At 39.3% G+C, this 17,243-nt stretch overlaps 1 protein-coding gene across 1 annotated transcript; it reads left to right on the top strand.

The window, feature by feature from the left end:
* Window positions 1–3,429: 3,429 nt before the first annotated feature.
* Window positions 3,430–16,652, top strand: UPL5 (ubiquitin protein ligase 5). The gene is made up of 3 exons (XM_089136765.1): window positions 3,430–5,570; window positions 12,395–12,984; window positions 15,291–16,652. Exons 1-3 carry the CDS (start codon window positions 3,755–3,757, stop codon window positions 15,552–15,554), a joined length of 2,670 nt encoding a protein of 889 aa, XP_088992891.1. The 5' UTR covers window positions 3,430–3,754; the 3' UTR covers window positions 15,555–16,652.
* Window positions 16,653–17,243: the final 591 nt, after the last annotated feature.

Genomic DNA, 17,243 nt, shown 5'->3' with positions numbered 1-17,243 from the left:
TACAGCTGCTTCAGAGCTCGAAAGAGCATCTAAGGTGTTCTAATGGAGTTAAATCAGAAAGTATCAGTGTTCAGGTTGATCTGAAAGACTTACCCTTGATGAGTTCATCGTTCCTTTATATATAGATTTCCCGTCTGTTTTGCTTTTAACTGTGACCGTCGGATCATAGCATAGGATTAGATGGTCTTGATTAGGCATTCTTCATAGTTCCTGGCGGACCTATAGATTGCTTTATTTAATCGACTTAAACCGATCGTATTAGATTTAGACCAGAGTGAATCACCATGAACCGAGATTGAGATATTTTATCCACAACAAAGTGTTTAGTTCAATTCAATATTTTATGTTCATCCTTTACATATCCTACTATGTGTCTTACAACTTCTTTTTGTGATGAAACAATTTAATTTTGTTACTATTTTAAGTTTTGATTATTTCATACTAACTTAGAGTATTAGTGTGTGTCATGTGTGTTATAAGGTTAGGCACTAAGGCCAATCAAGATGTGCTTATTAGATTAAGCCTACTAGGGTCAAAGTAAGGTTAGGATCTTTGAATTGTAAATCAAGGCTAGGGGATTTGAGGCTAGCACGATTCAGAGTTGGGTGCAAAGGTTTCACAAAGACCAATGCAACACAACATTCTTGTATCCCTAACCTCCGCAGTGGGGAAGTTATTGAAACCGTGTGTTTTTAGCATCGACATGGCTAGGGTTAGCACACTTCACTGTGGTGAACTGGTTATTTCAATATCTAACTACTTCATCAATATGGATGGGTTTTCGTCTAATTTCTTAATGTTTTCAAACCTCCAAAAACTGGATTTTTGTTTGCGGCTGCTTAGGTATCCGTTAGAACTTGCCACATGGTGTGAAAAAAAAATGAACGGTTTTAGATTCTATTAATAAATTTTTATATATAAAATATTTTACAAATTACAGTTATTCATCCCTTATACTCTCTAAATTTACAAAAATAATCCTTGCTCATGTCGATTAGAACAAAATTCTAAACCTCATTTGGATTTACAAAACTCCTCTAACGGCTCCAGTGTTCACCTTGGCTATCGCACCGTTGCCCCCAAGGTGGGTCTGGAACTTCAGTTTCATCATGTCTTTTACAATACGAGCACATTAGCTTAACCTGCACATCCAATTTGTAGAAGTGGTAACAATCCGGACCTTATCTAGGATAAACACAAGTCAGAAGCTATGCAGAGCAAAGACCCTATGGGCATCGAATGGCAGTGTCTCCTTGAGTTTCCACTTGTTAAAGGCTTTCAATTTGTCATCTAATATGTCATCTAGGGAAACAACAGAAATTGCTCGATGTCAAATTCCAAAGAGAACAAAACTCAACAATTGTGAAAAAAGAAAAGAAAAACAAGCCATCGAAGGTATTGTATGATAGAAATTGAATATAGATTTGTTCAATCTCTTACCTCTGTTATGCTTGTCCATAGCTAGAATGAGATCGAAGTCAAGGAAATCAGATGGTCGTATAGGCCTCGATATGGAAGTTACCTCAATCCCTCGCCGTTTGGAAGATGCTCTCATCCGTGGGTTAGCTGGGTTACCCTTTCCCATAAGAAAAAAAAAAAAAGATTTTTAAGTGAACTAGAAACTTTCAAGTGCTAATAAAGATGGAGACGAAGCAGGAACAACGCCTCATGAAAGTCAATTGTGCCAGCAGAGTCGATTAGGAACTTGGATTCAAGCCCCCTTCTCATGACGGTCTCCCTAAAGACGGCCTCAGCAGTAGGGCTTCTACAAATGTTGCTGAGGCAAACAAAGAGAACAGAGATAAGGGTTTGGTTCTTGTCTCTGTTGATGAGTTAGAAACCATTGCTGACTCCAGAGGGCAAGTTCTAAAAGATGAACAGGACAGAAGGAGGAGATCCTCTTGATAGCCTGCCCTTTTATGTTATTGGGAGAACAAGAATGACAAAGCTACAGAGGAGAGGACAAATGTATTGTTGGAAAGAAATATGGGGATTTTTAGACTTTTAGAACCATAGTTGCCATTGCTGTTTCCCTATTCAAGTATGTGGTTGCCGTTGCCTTTGCCTGAGAAGGAGCGGTTTATCACAACATTCCAAGAGCTTGATTTAACAAAATAGGGTTCTAAATGACGAGAGAATGCTTTGATCGATTCAAGGAGTTTTAATGTAAATTTAGAAAGTTTAATACTTCATTTGTAAAACAAATTTTATAATTACGTCACACTCCTTTTAATAATAACCGTTTGATTTTATTCTACAACGTGTTGCGTTTGCGGCAGTGGGCGGACAATGCCCTCTCTGCCGCGAACAAAAATCCCCAAAAACTCCCAATATTTACCACAGAGTTGTTTTAGCGGTATGACCCACACTTCTTAATGAAGTTGTTGTAGATTTGATTTTTGTCGATGCGTCTCCTTTGAGAATGTAGTTGAGCTACGCGTAAATTGGCCCGGATAAACCTCAGTTCCCCCAACAAATTTTTTAGGACAATTAACTGATGGATTAATGAGCTATAATTCTTAGTTTATAAACAATATGAAGTAACCTCTCGGCATGCTTCAAATTGGGATTTGTCTGCCTTAATAGATAGAGGTATGTGCTCCCTTCATACATTTCTACCACATATTAGAAGGATTGACTTTTAAAATCTAACAATAAAATTAAATGTAAATCTCCTAATGTGTGGTGAAGAAATATGAAGGAAGCAAAGATCTCTCCACCCACAAGATTAGAGCATCAAGACTCACACTGTTATCCCCTCAAAAAGAAAAAGTGAGAGAGAAAAAAAAAATCAAAAATCAAAAATGGTATATGAAGAACATATGATCCCCCAAAAAGGAAAAAAAGTATGATATACCAAAAATAGTGTATGAAAAGATATGCAATCTAATAGTTTTTTTTTTTTTTTTGTCTAAATTAAGTTCATATTATTCTTTTTTGGATATGAGGTTCATCGATTGTATGCACCATGATTACATCTTCAGAAAAGTTTTTTATATAATTAATGCTGCCAAGTGGATTCTAATCCAAGACCTCCCCAAGGGAGGTTAGGCCTTTAACTGATTTCCTACCCATCATCGATAATATTATTTGTTGGGTTGCCCTTTAACCCAAGGAACCTAGTGGCATAGGTGTAATTAATTCTTATCGACTGAGTCTCTAAGTGAGAAATCAAGTATAAGCGTGGAAAATCGAGGGGAGGAATGTGTACTTACGACGAAGTATAGGGAGGGGCCAGTAATTTCCGAACAGAAAGGATGAAATATTCCATCCTCCAACCGGTCATGCTTATTTTGTAAGTAAAATATTTATAACCGTTTTCGTAACACCCGGTTGAATTTCATTTCTGGCAGAAACACCCGCTTGATTCAAAGTGGCGTAGGATAACAGTTCAGTTTTATCTGGAAAGCGGAAAGCCCGCGGGTTTTACATTGCCGTGAGTTTTAGAGTCGTGTGGCCTTCTCTACTCTCTCTCTTCCTCTGTCTGTGTCTCGTGCTGTGATATACTCGTCCCGAAACAAATGGAATTCTCCCGTTTTTCCGTTTCGGGTTAATCTCAAATATAAGATCTTCGTCTTCTTTCTCCCCGATTATTTTCCTCACTTTCCCAAAGCTCACATCCTTTTCTCTCCGGTTTATCTCTCTTTACAGCTCAAGCATACAGATTTGGGGTTTTGGTTTTGAAGAGAATGAGTGGTTCTTCTCTCGCCGTGACTCAATAGAACTGTTATTCTTCTTTTTGGAGAGGTGTTCAATGTCTCAGAGAGAAGATTCGCTTGATTTTGTTTATCTACGCAACGATCGGATCTCTTCTAAGAGGAAATTGGACGATTATGGAGCCTCTGACGATGATTACTCCGACTTATTGAGAAGAATGAAGAGAGATGAAGCCGATGCTGTCAGTTCGTTCGACGGAGTAGGCGCTTGGTTAGGGCACAACACTACCAGTGGTAATGGATCCGATATTTATGCTTCATCAGTTTTTTGCAATCGTTCCAACGATTCAAGCGCCGGAAGCTCTGTTTACAGGCTACAGTTCTTCGTGCGCTGCTTTTCTGGTGGTAAAACCATTGTTATACATGCTAGCGCCGATGATTCTGTCGAATCTGTCCATGAAAAGATTCGCAGGATCACCGGAATTCCGGTAATAGAGCAGCGTCTGATATACCGAGGCAAGCAGTTGCAGTGGGAACAGTCGCTTGCTCAGTGCGGTATCCAGAATGATGCTAGCCTTGAGCTTGTTGGACGGATGAGGAGCACCGAGTTTCCTCGTACTTGGCAGGTCGTCAATGATTTGATCTCCTCGATATGCCGGCTCTGTAGGGAGGAGGTGCCTCAGCCATCTCCTTCAAACAAACACGTCAAAGCTCGCGTGGAACAGTTCTTAAGGATGACTCCCAAGGACGATTACCAGTTGGCATTAGGGCATATGCAGATTTTCAAGTCTGCTGGTGCACCAACTGCTCTTATCATGCTATTCCTTTCTCCCATTAATGGAAACAAACAGTATGCTGAGGGTGCAATTCGGCCTTTTCTCACTCCTAACGTAGAGTTACTCCCAAAGTCTGTCCAGGCTCAGTGTGTTTCTATTGTGCTGGAATTCTTTAAGTTGCTCAGCAGATCTTCTCGTGAGGATCCAATGTACATGACATGCCGAAAGACTCTAGTTTCATTGTTAGAAACCTTCGCGATGTCACAAGAGTTCACGTGCTTCGGTAACGAGAAGGCATCCATTATAATTCAAGAGTTCTACCCATTTGTGAGTGAGTTGTCAAACCGGCTCTCTGTGGGTTTAGAGCGGAGTATGAACTCGTCTCAGTGTTCTGTGTTAACCGGCAGTGACGTTCGGGATTTCTCTGCATTCATGCTGCCTTTGCAGAGAGCAATTGAAGACCAGTTGATCGGGCATGGTCTACGGCGTATTACTTTGCTCGAGGGTGATAATAAAAGTTTACTTTGCGGGAGTGAGGTTGAATTTCTTCACAGCATTTTCGTTGAGTTGCTGGAAAAAATTGATCAATGCTTAATTAAAATGGAGGGTTTTCTGGCGGTGAAAGTAGCATATGAAAGTGATGATCGTCGAAAACTCTGGTCCCAATATCTTGCGATTTTGAAGGTACTTCATAGCATTTCTAAACTTTATCATGGCGCTGGAAAAAAACTTCATTCTGTCATGGTGTTGAGGCGAAGTTCACTGAACACACTTATTAGATACGCAAAGCGATCTGATGAGCACCGCTGGTTTCTTGAGTATAAAGATGTGACTGATTTCGAATCTAGGAGGCATTTAGCGATGATGATGTTTCCTGAGGTAAAGGATGACTATGAAGAACTCCACGAGATGCTCATCGACAGGTCCCAGTTACTAGCTGAGTCGTTCGAGTATATCTCAAATGCCGAGTCTGAGGCATTGCATGGTGGACTCTTCATGGAATTTAAAAACGAAGAGGCTACAGGACCTGGTGTTTTGAGAGAGTGGTTCTGCTTGGTGTGCCAAGCAATATTCAATCCTCAAAATGCCCTTTTTCTAGCTTGTCCAAATGATCGCAGAAGGTTCTTTCCTAATCCGGGTGAGTTATTCTTATCCAATATTTGCACATTCGTTAGTTTTCTTTCCTCCCCCTCTGATGAGCCATGGTGTTTTCCTTAATCGTTAAGTTTATCATAAAAAAAAGACTTTATGTATGTGTTTATACATGAATATATTCTTGAACTTAGTATCTCAGTCTATATTTCAAGTTTCCAACACACTCTCTCTCTCTCTAACTGAACCAGAAACACTAGTGCCGTTCTTCATTAGGGCAGTGAACTCCTCATTTATGGACGTACGTCAGTGGAGGTATTTCTGGGCATTACTGTTATTACTGTTATTACTGTAACTTGGAGGCTTAGTTAAGGTAAAGTCAGGGACTCAGGGTAAGAAGTGGTCGGATGAGCTTTAGGGTGATGGGTACCATGCTTGTTTCTGGTGACCATAGGATGAGTTTTGGTAAGCATAGTAATGTAAACTAGGTCTCAGGGTTAGGGTTAAATTGGTAATTTCCTTAGAGTTAGGATTTTCCCAGGTAATTCCAGCAAAAAATAGAGGGAATTCAGGGTTTCTAAAGCAATCTAAGCTTGCTGAATATGAAAGTCAGATCTAAATTCTATTGAAGTTTGAAGTTCAGATTTGAAATTTAAAATTCAAGGCAAGTTGGGGCTTTGGTTAGGGTTGGGAGCGGGGCTAGGGCTTGCTGTCCTGCAGTCCAGACTTGAGGATGTTACTGTTCTGCAATTCAGAAGCTGTTTCAGAGAATGAGGGAGTGGTATATGCAATTAGGATTTTCTGAAAATTTTCAACATTCTGCAAAATCACTTGAAGAATATGAAGTGCAGGAATTTTCGAAATCCAGAAAATTGGGCTGAGTTTGGGAAAATAATGTTAGGATTATGTTCTAGTGCTAGGGGGGCCAAAGGGGAGGGAAAGAGGGGTTAAGGGGGCTGGGATTTGGATCCTGCAGGGGGGGGGACTTCTATGGTAGCCTCAGGGAAGGAGGGGGAGGGGAGCTTGCCGGTGTCTAGGGTAGCTGGGAAGGGGTTGGGAATGTTGTGGGGATGAGGGAAAGGGGTTAGGGTAGTCGTGGGACCTAGGGGAGGCTGCTGGAGAGGGGTAGCCTCAAGGCAGGGGGCTTGGGAAGGTTCTGCAGGCAGGGGAGGGGTGGGGGAGGGTTGTGGACAAGAGAGGAAGGGCAGGGAATGGGGTGGGGGGCTTCTCTTACTTGAATGCTTAATGATGTCTTGAAGGCTTTGATGAAGGCTTGAAGTTGCTGAATTGTTGAAGAAGATGAGAAATCTTAAACAAACACTCAACCCAGGCATACCCAATTAGGAGACCCTGGTCCTCAAACAACTCAATTTTATTAATCATCAAAACAAAGAATTACAATGCAAGAAGAGGCTATTTATAGCTTAAATAAATTACTCTGACTTGGGTTGGGATTCCTTAATGAATAAGGATCCAACTCTTGGCTAAAACACTTTAAAGAGGAATTAAATTACTACGAGACTACAACCCTTCGATTGGAATCTTTTTAGTAGACTTGACTTGGGACTTAACAAACAACTTTAAAGCAAACTATGACTTAAGCAAAACCAAACCACAATCAACTTAGCTAACTGGACTCAACGAAAATTTTGGAAATTTCTAAGGGCCTGTTTGGTTACATGAATCCAGAGATTTCAAATCTGTGGATTCACAAATGGGAGATTTATACCCGTTTGGTTGTGTGAATCTTTGGATTCATGAAATCTAAGGATTCATCTTTTTACACTAAAAACGTGAAAATGTAGGTTTATGGGTATGAGGTGAAATCCAGAGATTTCATTCCTACTATGAAAATGCTAAACATTTGAACCATGACTCCATAAATATTTTTTCAAGATAAATCTACAGATTTCATTCCAAAAATCCAAGCTAACCAAACAGTTAATTTTTTTGAACCATAACTCCATAGATTTGAAATCTCTAGACTCAAGTAACCAAACAGGCCCTAAACTAATTTCAGAGGTAAACTAAGAGTTAAAATGCCCAAAATACCCCTCAAAAGGGAGTTCGGGCAGCGTAGGGTGGCTTCTTGGAGCCATCTTGGGAGCCCCACTTTGGGGTTTTGCTAGGGAGTCTTTGTGTTCACATCACATATAGTCAACAGGTAAGTCAACCACCAAATGAATGAAAAAAATTTGAGAGAAACCAATTAAGAATGTATTTCTGTATAAAGGAATGATTACATTGTTATCGTCCCACTCAATCCTTGTCTATTTCTGTATGCGCCGCTTCTAGAATCAAGATACTCTTCTAAATGCATAACTTCTCCCTTTTTTTTATTTATTTATTATTTATTATTTTTTTGGGGTGTACGAAATGGTCCTTGGAAGAATAAGAGTTGTGATATGTAGAATTACGATGAACCCTTGTGTTATCATCTTGGATGTTTTATTTTGGTGGGGGAGGGGGGGGGTGTTATGTGTATGAGTCATGGCCCTTGAAAGAGAAATTATGTTTGATATGTTTCCCCATATGCTTAAGATGGTTTGTTGTGTTATCACCTTGTATGTGCAAGGATGGGTATTGGGAAGTCCCTCATCAATTTTGTTGTAGCTTCATTTTCAGCAAGCAACTGTTGGTGGGAATTAATTCCTGCAACAATATTACAAGTTTGCAACTTGTGCTATTCCATGTGCAAGGAATCATGGGAAACTTTTGCTATTTAAAAATGGAACCATACTATTGTGAAGTTCTTCTCTATATGAAACCAAGAACCTTCAAAGACTAGGAAAAATGATTACTCGTCGGCTTATCTATCCCAAGTTCTCATAATGATAATGACTGGATTTGTAATTTTGAGAAGTTGAATTATTTCATGCGTGCAATTTTGGAAAAATATGGATGGATTGGTGTAAGGAATTTGTTAAGGAGAGAAGATTATCATAGGGGATGATCAAAATGGACATGTTGGGAAAGACCAAAGAGGCTATGGAAGTGTATTTGGAGGATATAGTTTTGGAGAGAGGAATGAAGAAGGAATCTCAATTTTAGATGTTGCTGTTGTTCTGATTTATCTATTGTAAATACTTATGCAAAAAGAGAGAAGAGCATTTAGTTACCTTCAAAGTGGACACCATAATCCAAATAGATTTCTTTTTAACTAGATGTTCGGTCAGATTGTTGTGCAAGGATTGTAAGGTTATACCAAGGGAAAGCTTAACCGCACAATATAGACTAGTGGTCTTGGATGTGTGCCTCACTCCACAAGCTCATAAAAGGTGTGAGGCTAACTATTTGGGGATAAGGTGGTGGAACTTAGAAGGAGATTGCTTGAAATCTTTTATTGCCAACGTAGTAAAATAAGGAAAGTGGAAATTCGAGGGGAACACTAATAAGATGTGGTATGAGATGACTATGTGTATTAGGAAGATGGCTAAAGATGTCTTAGGTGAGTCGAAAGGAAAACGTCATTCCTATAGAGAGATTTGGTGGTGGGATGGTGAGGTTCAAGCAGCCATTAAAAATAGGGAAGTTGGCATTATGATTTGGAAAGGGCCTGCAGTTGTAGAAGACTTCAAGAAGTATAAGCTGGCTAGAAATGAAGTTAAAAAAATTGTGGAAAAAACAATGGAAAAGAAGTATGAAGATTTATATGATGAGCTAGGTGCAAAGGAAGCAGGAAAATTATTTATAAGATAGCTAAAATAAGAGACAGGAATAGCAGAGATCTAGACCATGTTAGATGTATTAGTGAAGGTGGTAAAGTATTAGTACGTGATGAGGACATTAAGAAGGGATGGTGATGTAACCAGCCAAAGACATCCCAAGAAGGGCTGAAGGAGGGCCCTGGCCCACTGGCAATTTGAGGCAAGCCCCGTGGGCTTGAACCTGCCCAGGGGCATTTTTGGTCATAATCCACCTCTGGATTGAGTCCTACTTGGCTGGAATGAGTCCAACCATTTTTGAAGAGTCCTATTTTTAGAGTTATTTAAAAGTTTTAGTTTGAGTGGAAGTTCATTAGTTGTGTTGAACTTGGTTAAAGTTGGTTGGTTGAGTCCTTGTCCATCCTAGTTAGCAAGTCTTTATTTACTTAAGAGTCCAAGTCTTAAGTAGTTGGATTGGTACAGTTAAGGAATCCCAAATGAAGTCCAGTTCTGTTTTTGAGGCTATAAATAGCCTAGAAGTCAATGTAGTTTGGCAGTTCTGATGAATAAAATTTGTGATTGAAAGAAAGGCTTGAGAGAAGTCATGGGATCCCAAGGTGGGTGACCTGCGGCTGGTTGTGACAGTGTTTTCTATGATTTTAGTCCTTCATCTTCAAGCTTCAGCATTAACCTACTACAGCCTTAGCTCCAAGTAACTGCAGCCCCTACCACTTCCCCTAGCCTACTGTAGCCATCCCCTCCCCTTCCCCTTCTTCCTGCGATAGCAGCAACCACTCCCCCTCTGTTAGACCCACCTCACCAGCCCCTTTAGACCCAGTTTCCCTTCCCCTAGGATCGCACCAAGCCTTAGAACATCATCCTACAGTCGTCTTCCCCATTCAGCATATAATCCCTAACTTAGAAATTGCACTTCAAGATCTTCCTTAAGAATAAATTCTGCAGATTTCTAAGAACTTCTGAAACCCTAAATTAGACATTCAGTCCCTCTTTGAACCTCTGAATCACTGAGCCCTCCCTCTAAGTTACAAACCAGCAGAGACTGACCCAAACCCCACCCTGGTGAAATGACTTTAAATTTGGATTTCAAGTCAGGAAATTCAAACCACAGTAACTTTCAGGTCTGATTCTCAGTTACAGCAAGTTTTAGAGTACCCTAAAGCCCCTGAAACATTCCTCCTTTTTGCTGGAATTTCCCAGGCAACCCTAAAATCTAGGGAAATTCCCAAAACACCCCCAGCCCTAGATTCGGGTTACATCAGATGGGAAGCTTATTTCTCTAGCCTGTATCAGTGATTCAAATTATTAAACCATTGACCATGGCGCCAACTTCCAAACATATGCATAGAAAATTACAATGTCTGAAGTAAAAAAAGTTCTATGGAGGAGAAAAGTAGGCAAGGCACAAGGTTCTGCCAAAATTCCGATAGAAGTATGGAAGAGCTTAGGAACCTATGAGCTAGCTTGTTATTACTAAGATTTAAGCACAAGGAATGCCTAATGAAAGGAGGAGAAGCATCACGTTTCAAATTTACCAAATTAAATAAATGAGATATTCAAAGTTGTAGTAATTATAGTTTATAGAGGCATAAAACTGATGAGTCATACTATAAATTAGGAGAGGGAGTAATTAAAACTTGTTTGAGACAAGAAACCACTATTGTAGAGAACCAATTTGGTACTGTGAACATCTAGAATGGAAGCTATATTTCTTATTACGAGATTTATGGAAAGGTACAGAGTGTGTAAGAAAGATCTGGACAAGCTTATGCTAGAGTCCTTATAGCAAAATAAGAATAATCTCACTCACCAAACCCTTCTGCAGAGAGAACCAATTCAAAACTTTGTTCCAGTCTCATGATCTCCATCCAGCTAGTTTTGGTGAGTTAAGTGCAGATTGGTGTTAACCATTTTGGCTTCTAGAGGTTGGAGCTGATAGAGCTTTGAGTTCCAGACTGCAGCCCTTAGCTTGAAACTACAGCCAGATTTGAAGCTTTTTAGGGCAATATCTTGTTTCCACAAGTGTTGAAATTTTATTCCACTTGGTTTGGTTTCATGCTCCTATCCAACGTAGAGGAGGCTACCTCTTTTTCCCCTTTCATGATTTCCCTGTGTTGTTTCTTAGTTTGTTTAGTTTCCCATAAGACCCCCTTTTCCTCTCTTTTATCTTCTTGATCTTTATTTTTATTGTATTCCAAGTTGTTCGTTTACCTTTAATTTTTATATCCATCTTTTCTTTTCTTTTTTTATTTTGTCAATCCTGGTAAAGCATTGAGATTCCTTTTGATCATGGTTCTGCCATTTCTTTGTTAGCTTGCATAATTACATAATTCCCACTCAGCCATTAACTTGAAGTTATTCAACATTTTTGTGAGCGATAGCAACCATTTAGGGTTTCCATCCCCAGGATTGTGTCAGTACAATTACTTATGGTAGTGAAGTTAGTGGATAAAATTGTTGTTTTGTTCTCTCTCTTTAGATGAGATGGAGCTGAGAGACAAGAGAGGGAATAGGGTTTTTATTTTCTTCCAATTATTGAGTTTTCTGTTGCTGGACTGTATTTAAGCTTTAAATACTACTTGTTCCCAATGAATTTGGGACTGAGGCCAGTTCTGTAACACTTTGTTCTGAAAAACATGTAGGTGAACCTGTTCCCAAATTCTTTTCAGAGATAGAAGATGATGGGGAGTTGCAGCTGTTTTGCTTTTATTTTTGTTGGAGCCTCTTTTAGAATTTTCAGGAGCAAGTGTTCCACTTGTAGTCAGTTTTTTCCTATTCTGGAAAAAAAATCTGTTGAGAATTGATTAAACAAGATTTTTGGTGTTTCCAGAATCTTGCGTGTCTGGCACAAAAAAGAGCTGGTCTGTTTTATTGGCACATAAAAACGACGCCTGCCCAAACAGAAGATTCCATTTTTCTGTTTAACTGGCATAGAGGAAAAAGAAGCATCACCAAATGGGCACTTAATCAGGAAACCCTCTTTCTTGCTTTCTTTCTTTTTCTTCTTTTTTTATTTTTTTTAATGAAGTGGGTATTTAGTTTTATCGTCATTGATCTTTTAGAAACATATTCTCTATATCATATGTGGCATGCTTTTGAAATTCCTTCTGTGCTTTTATTTCATGGAAGAAGTTTCTCATGTTCATTGTAAATATAACTTTCCTTTCGGTGATTGTAGTTTTCCCCCTAACTTTGTTTCGAATTGCAGCTTCTAAGGTGGATCCTTTACACCTTGACTATTTTGGGTTCTGCGGTCGTGTGATTGCATTGGCCTTGATGCATAAAGTGCAAGTAGGAATCGTATTTGATCGTGTTTTCTTCCTGCAATTAGCTGGAAAAGTAATTTCTCTGCAAGATGTTCGTGACGCAGATCCATGCTTTTATTCTAGCTGCAAACAGATTTTAGAGATGGATGCTGATATTTTGGATTCAGATGCTTTGGGACTGACATTTGTCAGAGAAATTGAAGAGCTGGGATCCAGAAGGGTTGTGGAGCTGTGTCCTGGAGGGAAGGGCATTATTGTGAATAGTAAGAACAGAGAGGAATATGTAAACTATCTCATTGAGCACCGCTTTGTAACCTCCATCTCTGAACAAGTAGCACATTTTGCCCAAGGATTTGCTGATATTCTTTGTGACTCAAAACTGAACAAATTCTTTTTCCAAAGTTTAGGGCTTGAAGATTTTGATCGAATGCTGCATGGAAGTGACAAAGAAATTTGTGTGAAGGACTGGGAAGCACACACTGAATACAATGGTTACAAGGAAACCGAACTGCAAATCTGTTGGTTTTGGAAGGTATGCAACTTGACGTCTTGGTTCTTCATTTCTATATATATATATATGTGTGTGTGTGTGTGTGTGTGTAAGTGTAAGTGTAAGTTATAGTTTCAATCTTTTGTAATGTCGTGTGTGTGTGTGTGTGTGTGTAAGTGTAAGTGTAAGTTATAGTTTCAATCTTTTGTAATGTCATACATAGATAATTAGATAAATGTAGTTGTAGAATAAAAAGAATAAAAAACTGATATTTCTAAAAAATTATTGGTGAGATGATGCCATTGTCTTGCTGGATGGACTATTGTAATTGTTGATGCACCAAGGGCTGTAAAACCCCAGTTTTTGGGTTTGCTATAGACCCAACCAAACCCAAATGATATAGCTGCATGTGGCTTAACCGATTAGGACCCAATCTGGAAACTGAGACTGAGATGAACTAGGTCCAAACAAGGATTTCTTGTCCAATAGGGTTAGTAGTGCTAATCTAGTAATTTCATTTTTAATTCTATTCTGTTTGGGTTTAATAGGTGGGAGCTTTGGTTAGCAGTATCCTGGTTTGAGATGATTACTTTTTTGTTTCAGGCTTGAAATAGGAGTCTTTCTATTCCTTTTGTTTATATGTATGCAGTCCAACAAATTGAGTAGAGTGAAATACAAAATTGAAGTTGGCCTTTTCATTTGGTCCGTCGCTTGTGTGGTGAATATAAATCTGGTTGAGAGCTTCTGGAAGCAGGATCAACACTTATTTGGGTTACCTAGATCATGCCCCGTGGATCCTTTAGTTTTAAGGTGAAATGAGAGCCAATCAATTGGTTTGATTAGTAAATTCTGCCCATTATAAGGGCAGAATAGTCCTTTCTGATGTTTTGTTTCCATTTTGTTCCTTGATTGTCATACAAGCCATGCCTTCGCCATTAAACACTGGGGCTCAGACACCTTATGTAGTCGAGCCTGTATGTTGAATAGCTATGTGCTGCTTTTCTGTTTGGGCTCTGAAGCTTGTAGTTTTCCATCATTGCACCATCTTTGCAGTTCTTGCATCTATAAAGTGACATACAACAGCAACAAGAAGAAGAAAAATAACCCAATAGTTTAAATGCATCCAATCAAAACAGTCCGGGGAAAACTGAGCTCTTACTGAAGGAATGTAGGGGTGGGAAAAGAGGAGATTAACAAAGAAAATGACAGGATTAAGATTAAAGTAAAAGGGAGAAGGCAGAGCCAGCAAGTTGGGAAATCGTCAACTAAATGGTGTTCAGTAGACTGCTACAGGGATTCTTCCCTTCAATTAAGCTTTATCTGAGGTCATAGTTGAAAAAAGACCTAGACTATGCTTGTTTTTGTCACGACTCCTATTAGTCATGTAGCCTGCTTCTACATCTTCTAAGCTCCTCCTGTCTGGATCATAGCTCTTCCTTACATGGCATCTGTAGGCCTCTGCTAAGCATGACAAACCACTCAAACAACTCTACAAAGCTTGTCCTTGATTGGGGCAATTCCTGAGTCAGCTCTGTTATTATTCATTCCTTACTTTCTCCCTCCTAGTTTTTCTGCATATCAATCTGGACATCCTAACGTCTGCTACAAATAGCTTCTCATAGAGCTTTAAAAGACGGCATTAGCTTCTAATGAGTGGGAAGGCTTTTTTTATGGTGGTAGGAAACTTTCATTGCTTGTTTCAAGCTGAAACTTGGCCCCTGAGATGGATGTGGAGTCCATTACATTGGCTCACCATTCATTCCTGTCCAAACTTCTACAAACTACCCTGTGGCAAGACGAGAGGGTAGCAAGTGTATTGGCACTCGTAATAACTCATGACATGATAGTCTGCTTGCCCTTCGTTATTACATAATACCAAGGTATCCTTCAGCAATAGTCTTACAATCAAAAGACTCATATATTATCAGATAATACCATTATATATTGTCTTATGGTACCAAGACTGCCACATATTGTCATATAATATTGAATAGGCCTTTGCCTATTAAGTAAACTGAGTATCATCCTTGTCCATGAATCAGTATGTTCCTGCTATATGTTCACTCAATTGCCCCTGATTGGTTGCTGTCAAAAATTCACCTTGTATGTGGGACTTTTTCATCTTGCATCCTGTTCTTTCAATAGCATTGTTCAGGACTACACTTGGTCGTGCATCTAACAACAGTCTGTACATATTTGATTATGGGAATGTTGCTAAGCCTTTTTTATTTTTATAGAATTTATAGGTACATCAGTTCTGTAGGTGAATGGATTATTTGATTGCTAACGTAAGATTTATTTGGGTTTTATAGCCATATTTTATACCCTGTTTCTTAAAATATTTGCAGGTTGTTGAGGAACTGTCCGCAGAGCAGCAGAGGGTACTTCTCTTCTTCTGGACTTCTATTAAATACCTTCCAGTGGAGGGCTTTAGTGGCTTGACTTCTCGGTTGTATATATACAAGACGACAGAATCCCATGAACGCCTACCTTCATCACACACATGCTTCTACCGGTTGTGTCTTCCACCTTACCCATCACTGGCCATCATGCGTGATCGTTTAAATATCATTACCCAAGAACATGTGAGCTGTACCTTTGGCATGTGGTGAGGGCAGAATCTGTGAGCTACCACATGCCAGAATCGGTGAGCTATCTTAGTGATGATGGATTCTACTGCGTATGAAGTCGGCTAAACCTGTACAGTTCTTAGGATAATAAATTATCTGTCCTCTTAGGGAATGTAAGAAGTTGATCGTTTTCTTGTTTCCTTTACTAAATCTTTTTGTTAGGAGGGCTGGTGCCATTATAATCATTCTGTTCTTTTGTTAATAGTTGAGTTGCTATGGGTTAGAAGTGGCTGTTTTTTGTTTTTTTTGTTTGTTTCATTGGTGGTTTGTGGTTTCTTTTCTCTTTTTTGGGGTGGAGTGGGGGAGAGTATGGATCACTTCCTTGTCAGGGGAACATTTTGCTTCCCTACACTTCCCACCACACAATAGTGGAGAGATGGAAATCTCAATGGGTTTTACATGGGCCCCACTTCCTATTGCGTGGTTCAAAAGTGTCAGGGGTGTTCTTCCATGACAGGGACCTGATCCTAACGGGGGGTTGGTGGTTGTGTTATGCTGTTGGGAAGAGTGGTAAGGGTTGATACCATTGTAATTTTTTGGCTGTCGGTTAAAACCCAGTTGAGATAGGTTGCTAACATAGGACGACGGCCTTGGGTGGAAAGTGGCTTTTGTTTTTGGTAAAATTATGTCCAACTCCAATAAGATGTATGAGCAGAAAAGCTTATTCTTTCTTTCTTAATTTGTTTGTAAGAATTTCTCTAGTCTAATTCTTGGGAAGCTAATGATCTGTTGACAATTCAATTGATCTTTGGAATTCAAATTTTCCCGCTTGTAGATGGTAAGAACAAAGAACTTGTTTGTTCCAGGGTGGTTACAGCCATTCTGGGTTTACAGGGTTTACGTTTATTCTGGCTTTATAGAGTGGTCAGTCCTGACTCCTGAGGCATGCTGTTCATTTACAGAATATTCAACAGAGAAAATTCATGGTTATCTTATGAACGAGGTGTTATTGCTTGGCTAATCCTCCTGGCTCATTGTGGCGAATAAATGATGGTTTAAGCTTCAAGAATGCTCTAACGGGATAGGGTTGTGATATCTGGATCTTGAGTCTTGCAGGTGTTCATTATCGCTTGGAAGCCTTACTGGAGTTTCCTATCATGGTTTGTCCTGGGCTTTCTTGTGTGGTGAATTGATGTTAGCTGGTTTAGATTTGCTGCAAATTTTTTGTCAAACATCAGATGTATTAAGTCTCGTCGTTGGCAATGGTCATGAACTGCTGGCAAAGGCCACACCATTTAGGCAAAAAATGCTTACAGTGGTTCTTGATCCATTTAGGCAAAACATGCTTACAATGGTTCTAGGGTCAAGACCTTGAGAAAACAACGAACCTTATCCAGGGGTCGGGGTTATATGAATAATTGCCTTCCAATCAACTCCATTAGAAGTCATACTAGATAGACGACGTAATTTATGCATGTCTTTCTCACTATTTCTCCTAAGGTTATTTTAGGTCTGTCTCAAGCTCTTTTAATTTTTTTCAATTTGGATTAAATTATTTCAGTATGCGGCAACATTTAAAAGCATTTCAACTATATACGTCATCATGTATTGGAGCTATTCTCACACTAACTCTAATATGATCATTTCTTACCTAATCCTTCTTAATTATAATCCATCCATCTTAGTATTTTTGTTATGCTAAGTTTATCTATATGATGCTTCTTAAAAATC

Source organism: Hakea prostrata, chromosome 10 (genome assembly GCF_041222555.1).
Source record: "Hakea prostrata isolate BN-2017 chromosome 10, UWA_Hpros_2, whole genome shotgun sequence".
Lineage (NCBI taxonomy): Eukaryota > Viridiplantae > Streptophyta > Magnoliopsida > Proteales > Proteaceae > Hakea > Hakea prostrata.
This window is presented reverse-complemented; position numbering and strand designations above follow the sequence as displayed.

Coding starts and splice junctions, on each gene's coding strand:
- UPL5 (XM_089136765.1), top strand. CDS start 3,755: ATGTCTCAGAGAGAAGATTCGCTTGATTTTGTTTATCTACGCAACGAT. Junction 5,571..12,394: donor AAGGTTCTTTCCTAATCCGG/GTGAGTTATTCT, acceptor TTCGAATTGCAG/CTTCTAAGGTGGATCCTTTA. Junction 12,985..15,290: donor AAATCTGTTGGTTTTGGAAG/GTATGCAACTTG, acceptor AAATATTTGCAG/GTTGTTGAGGAACTGTCCGC.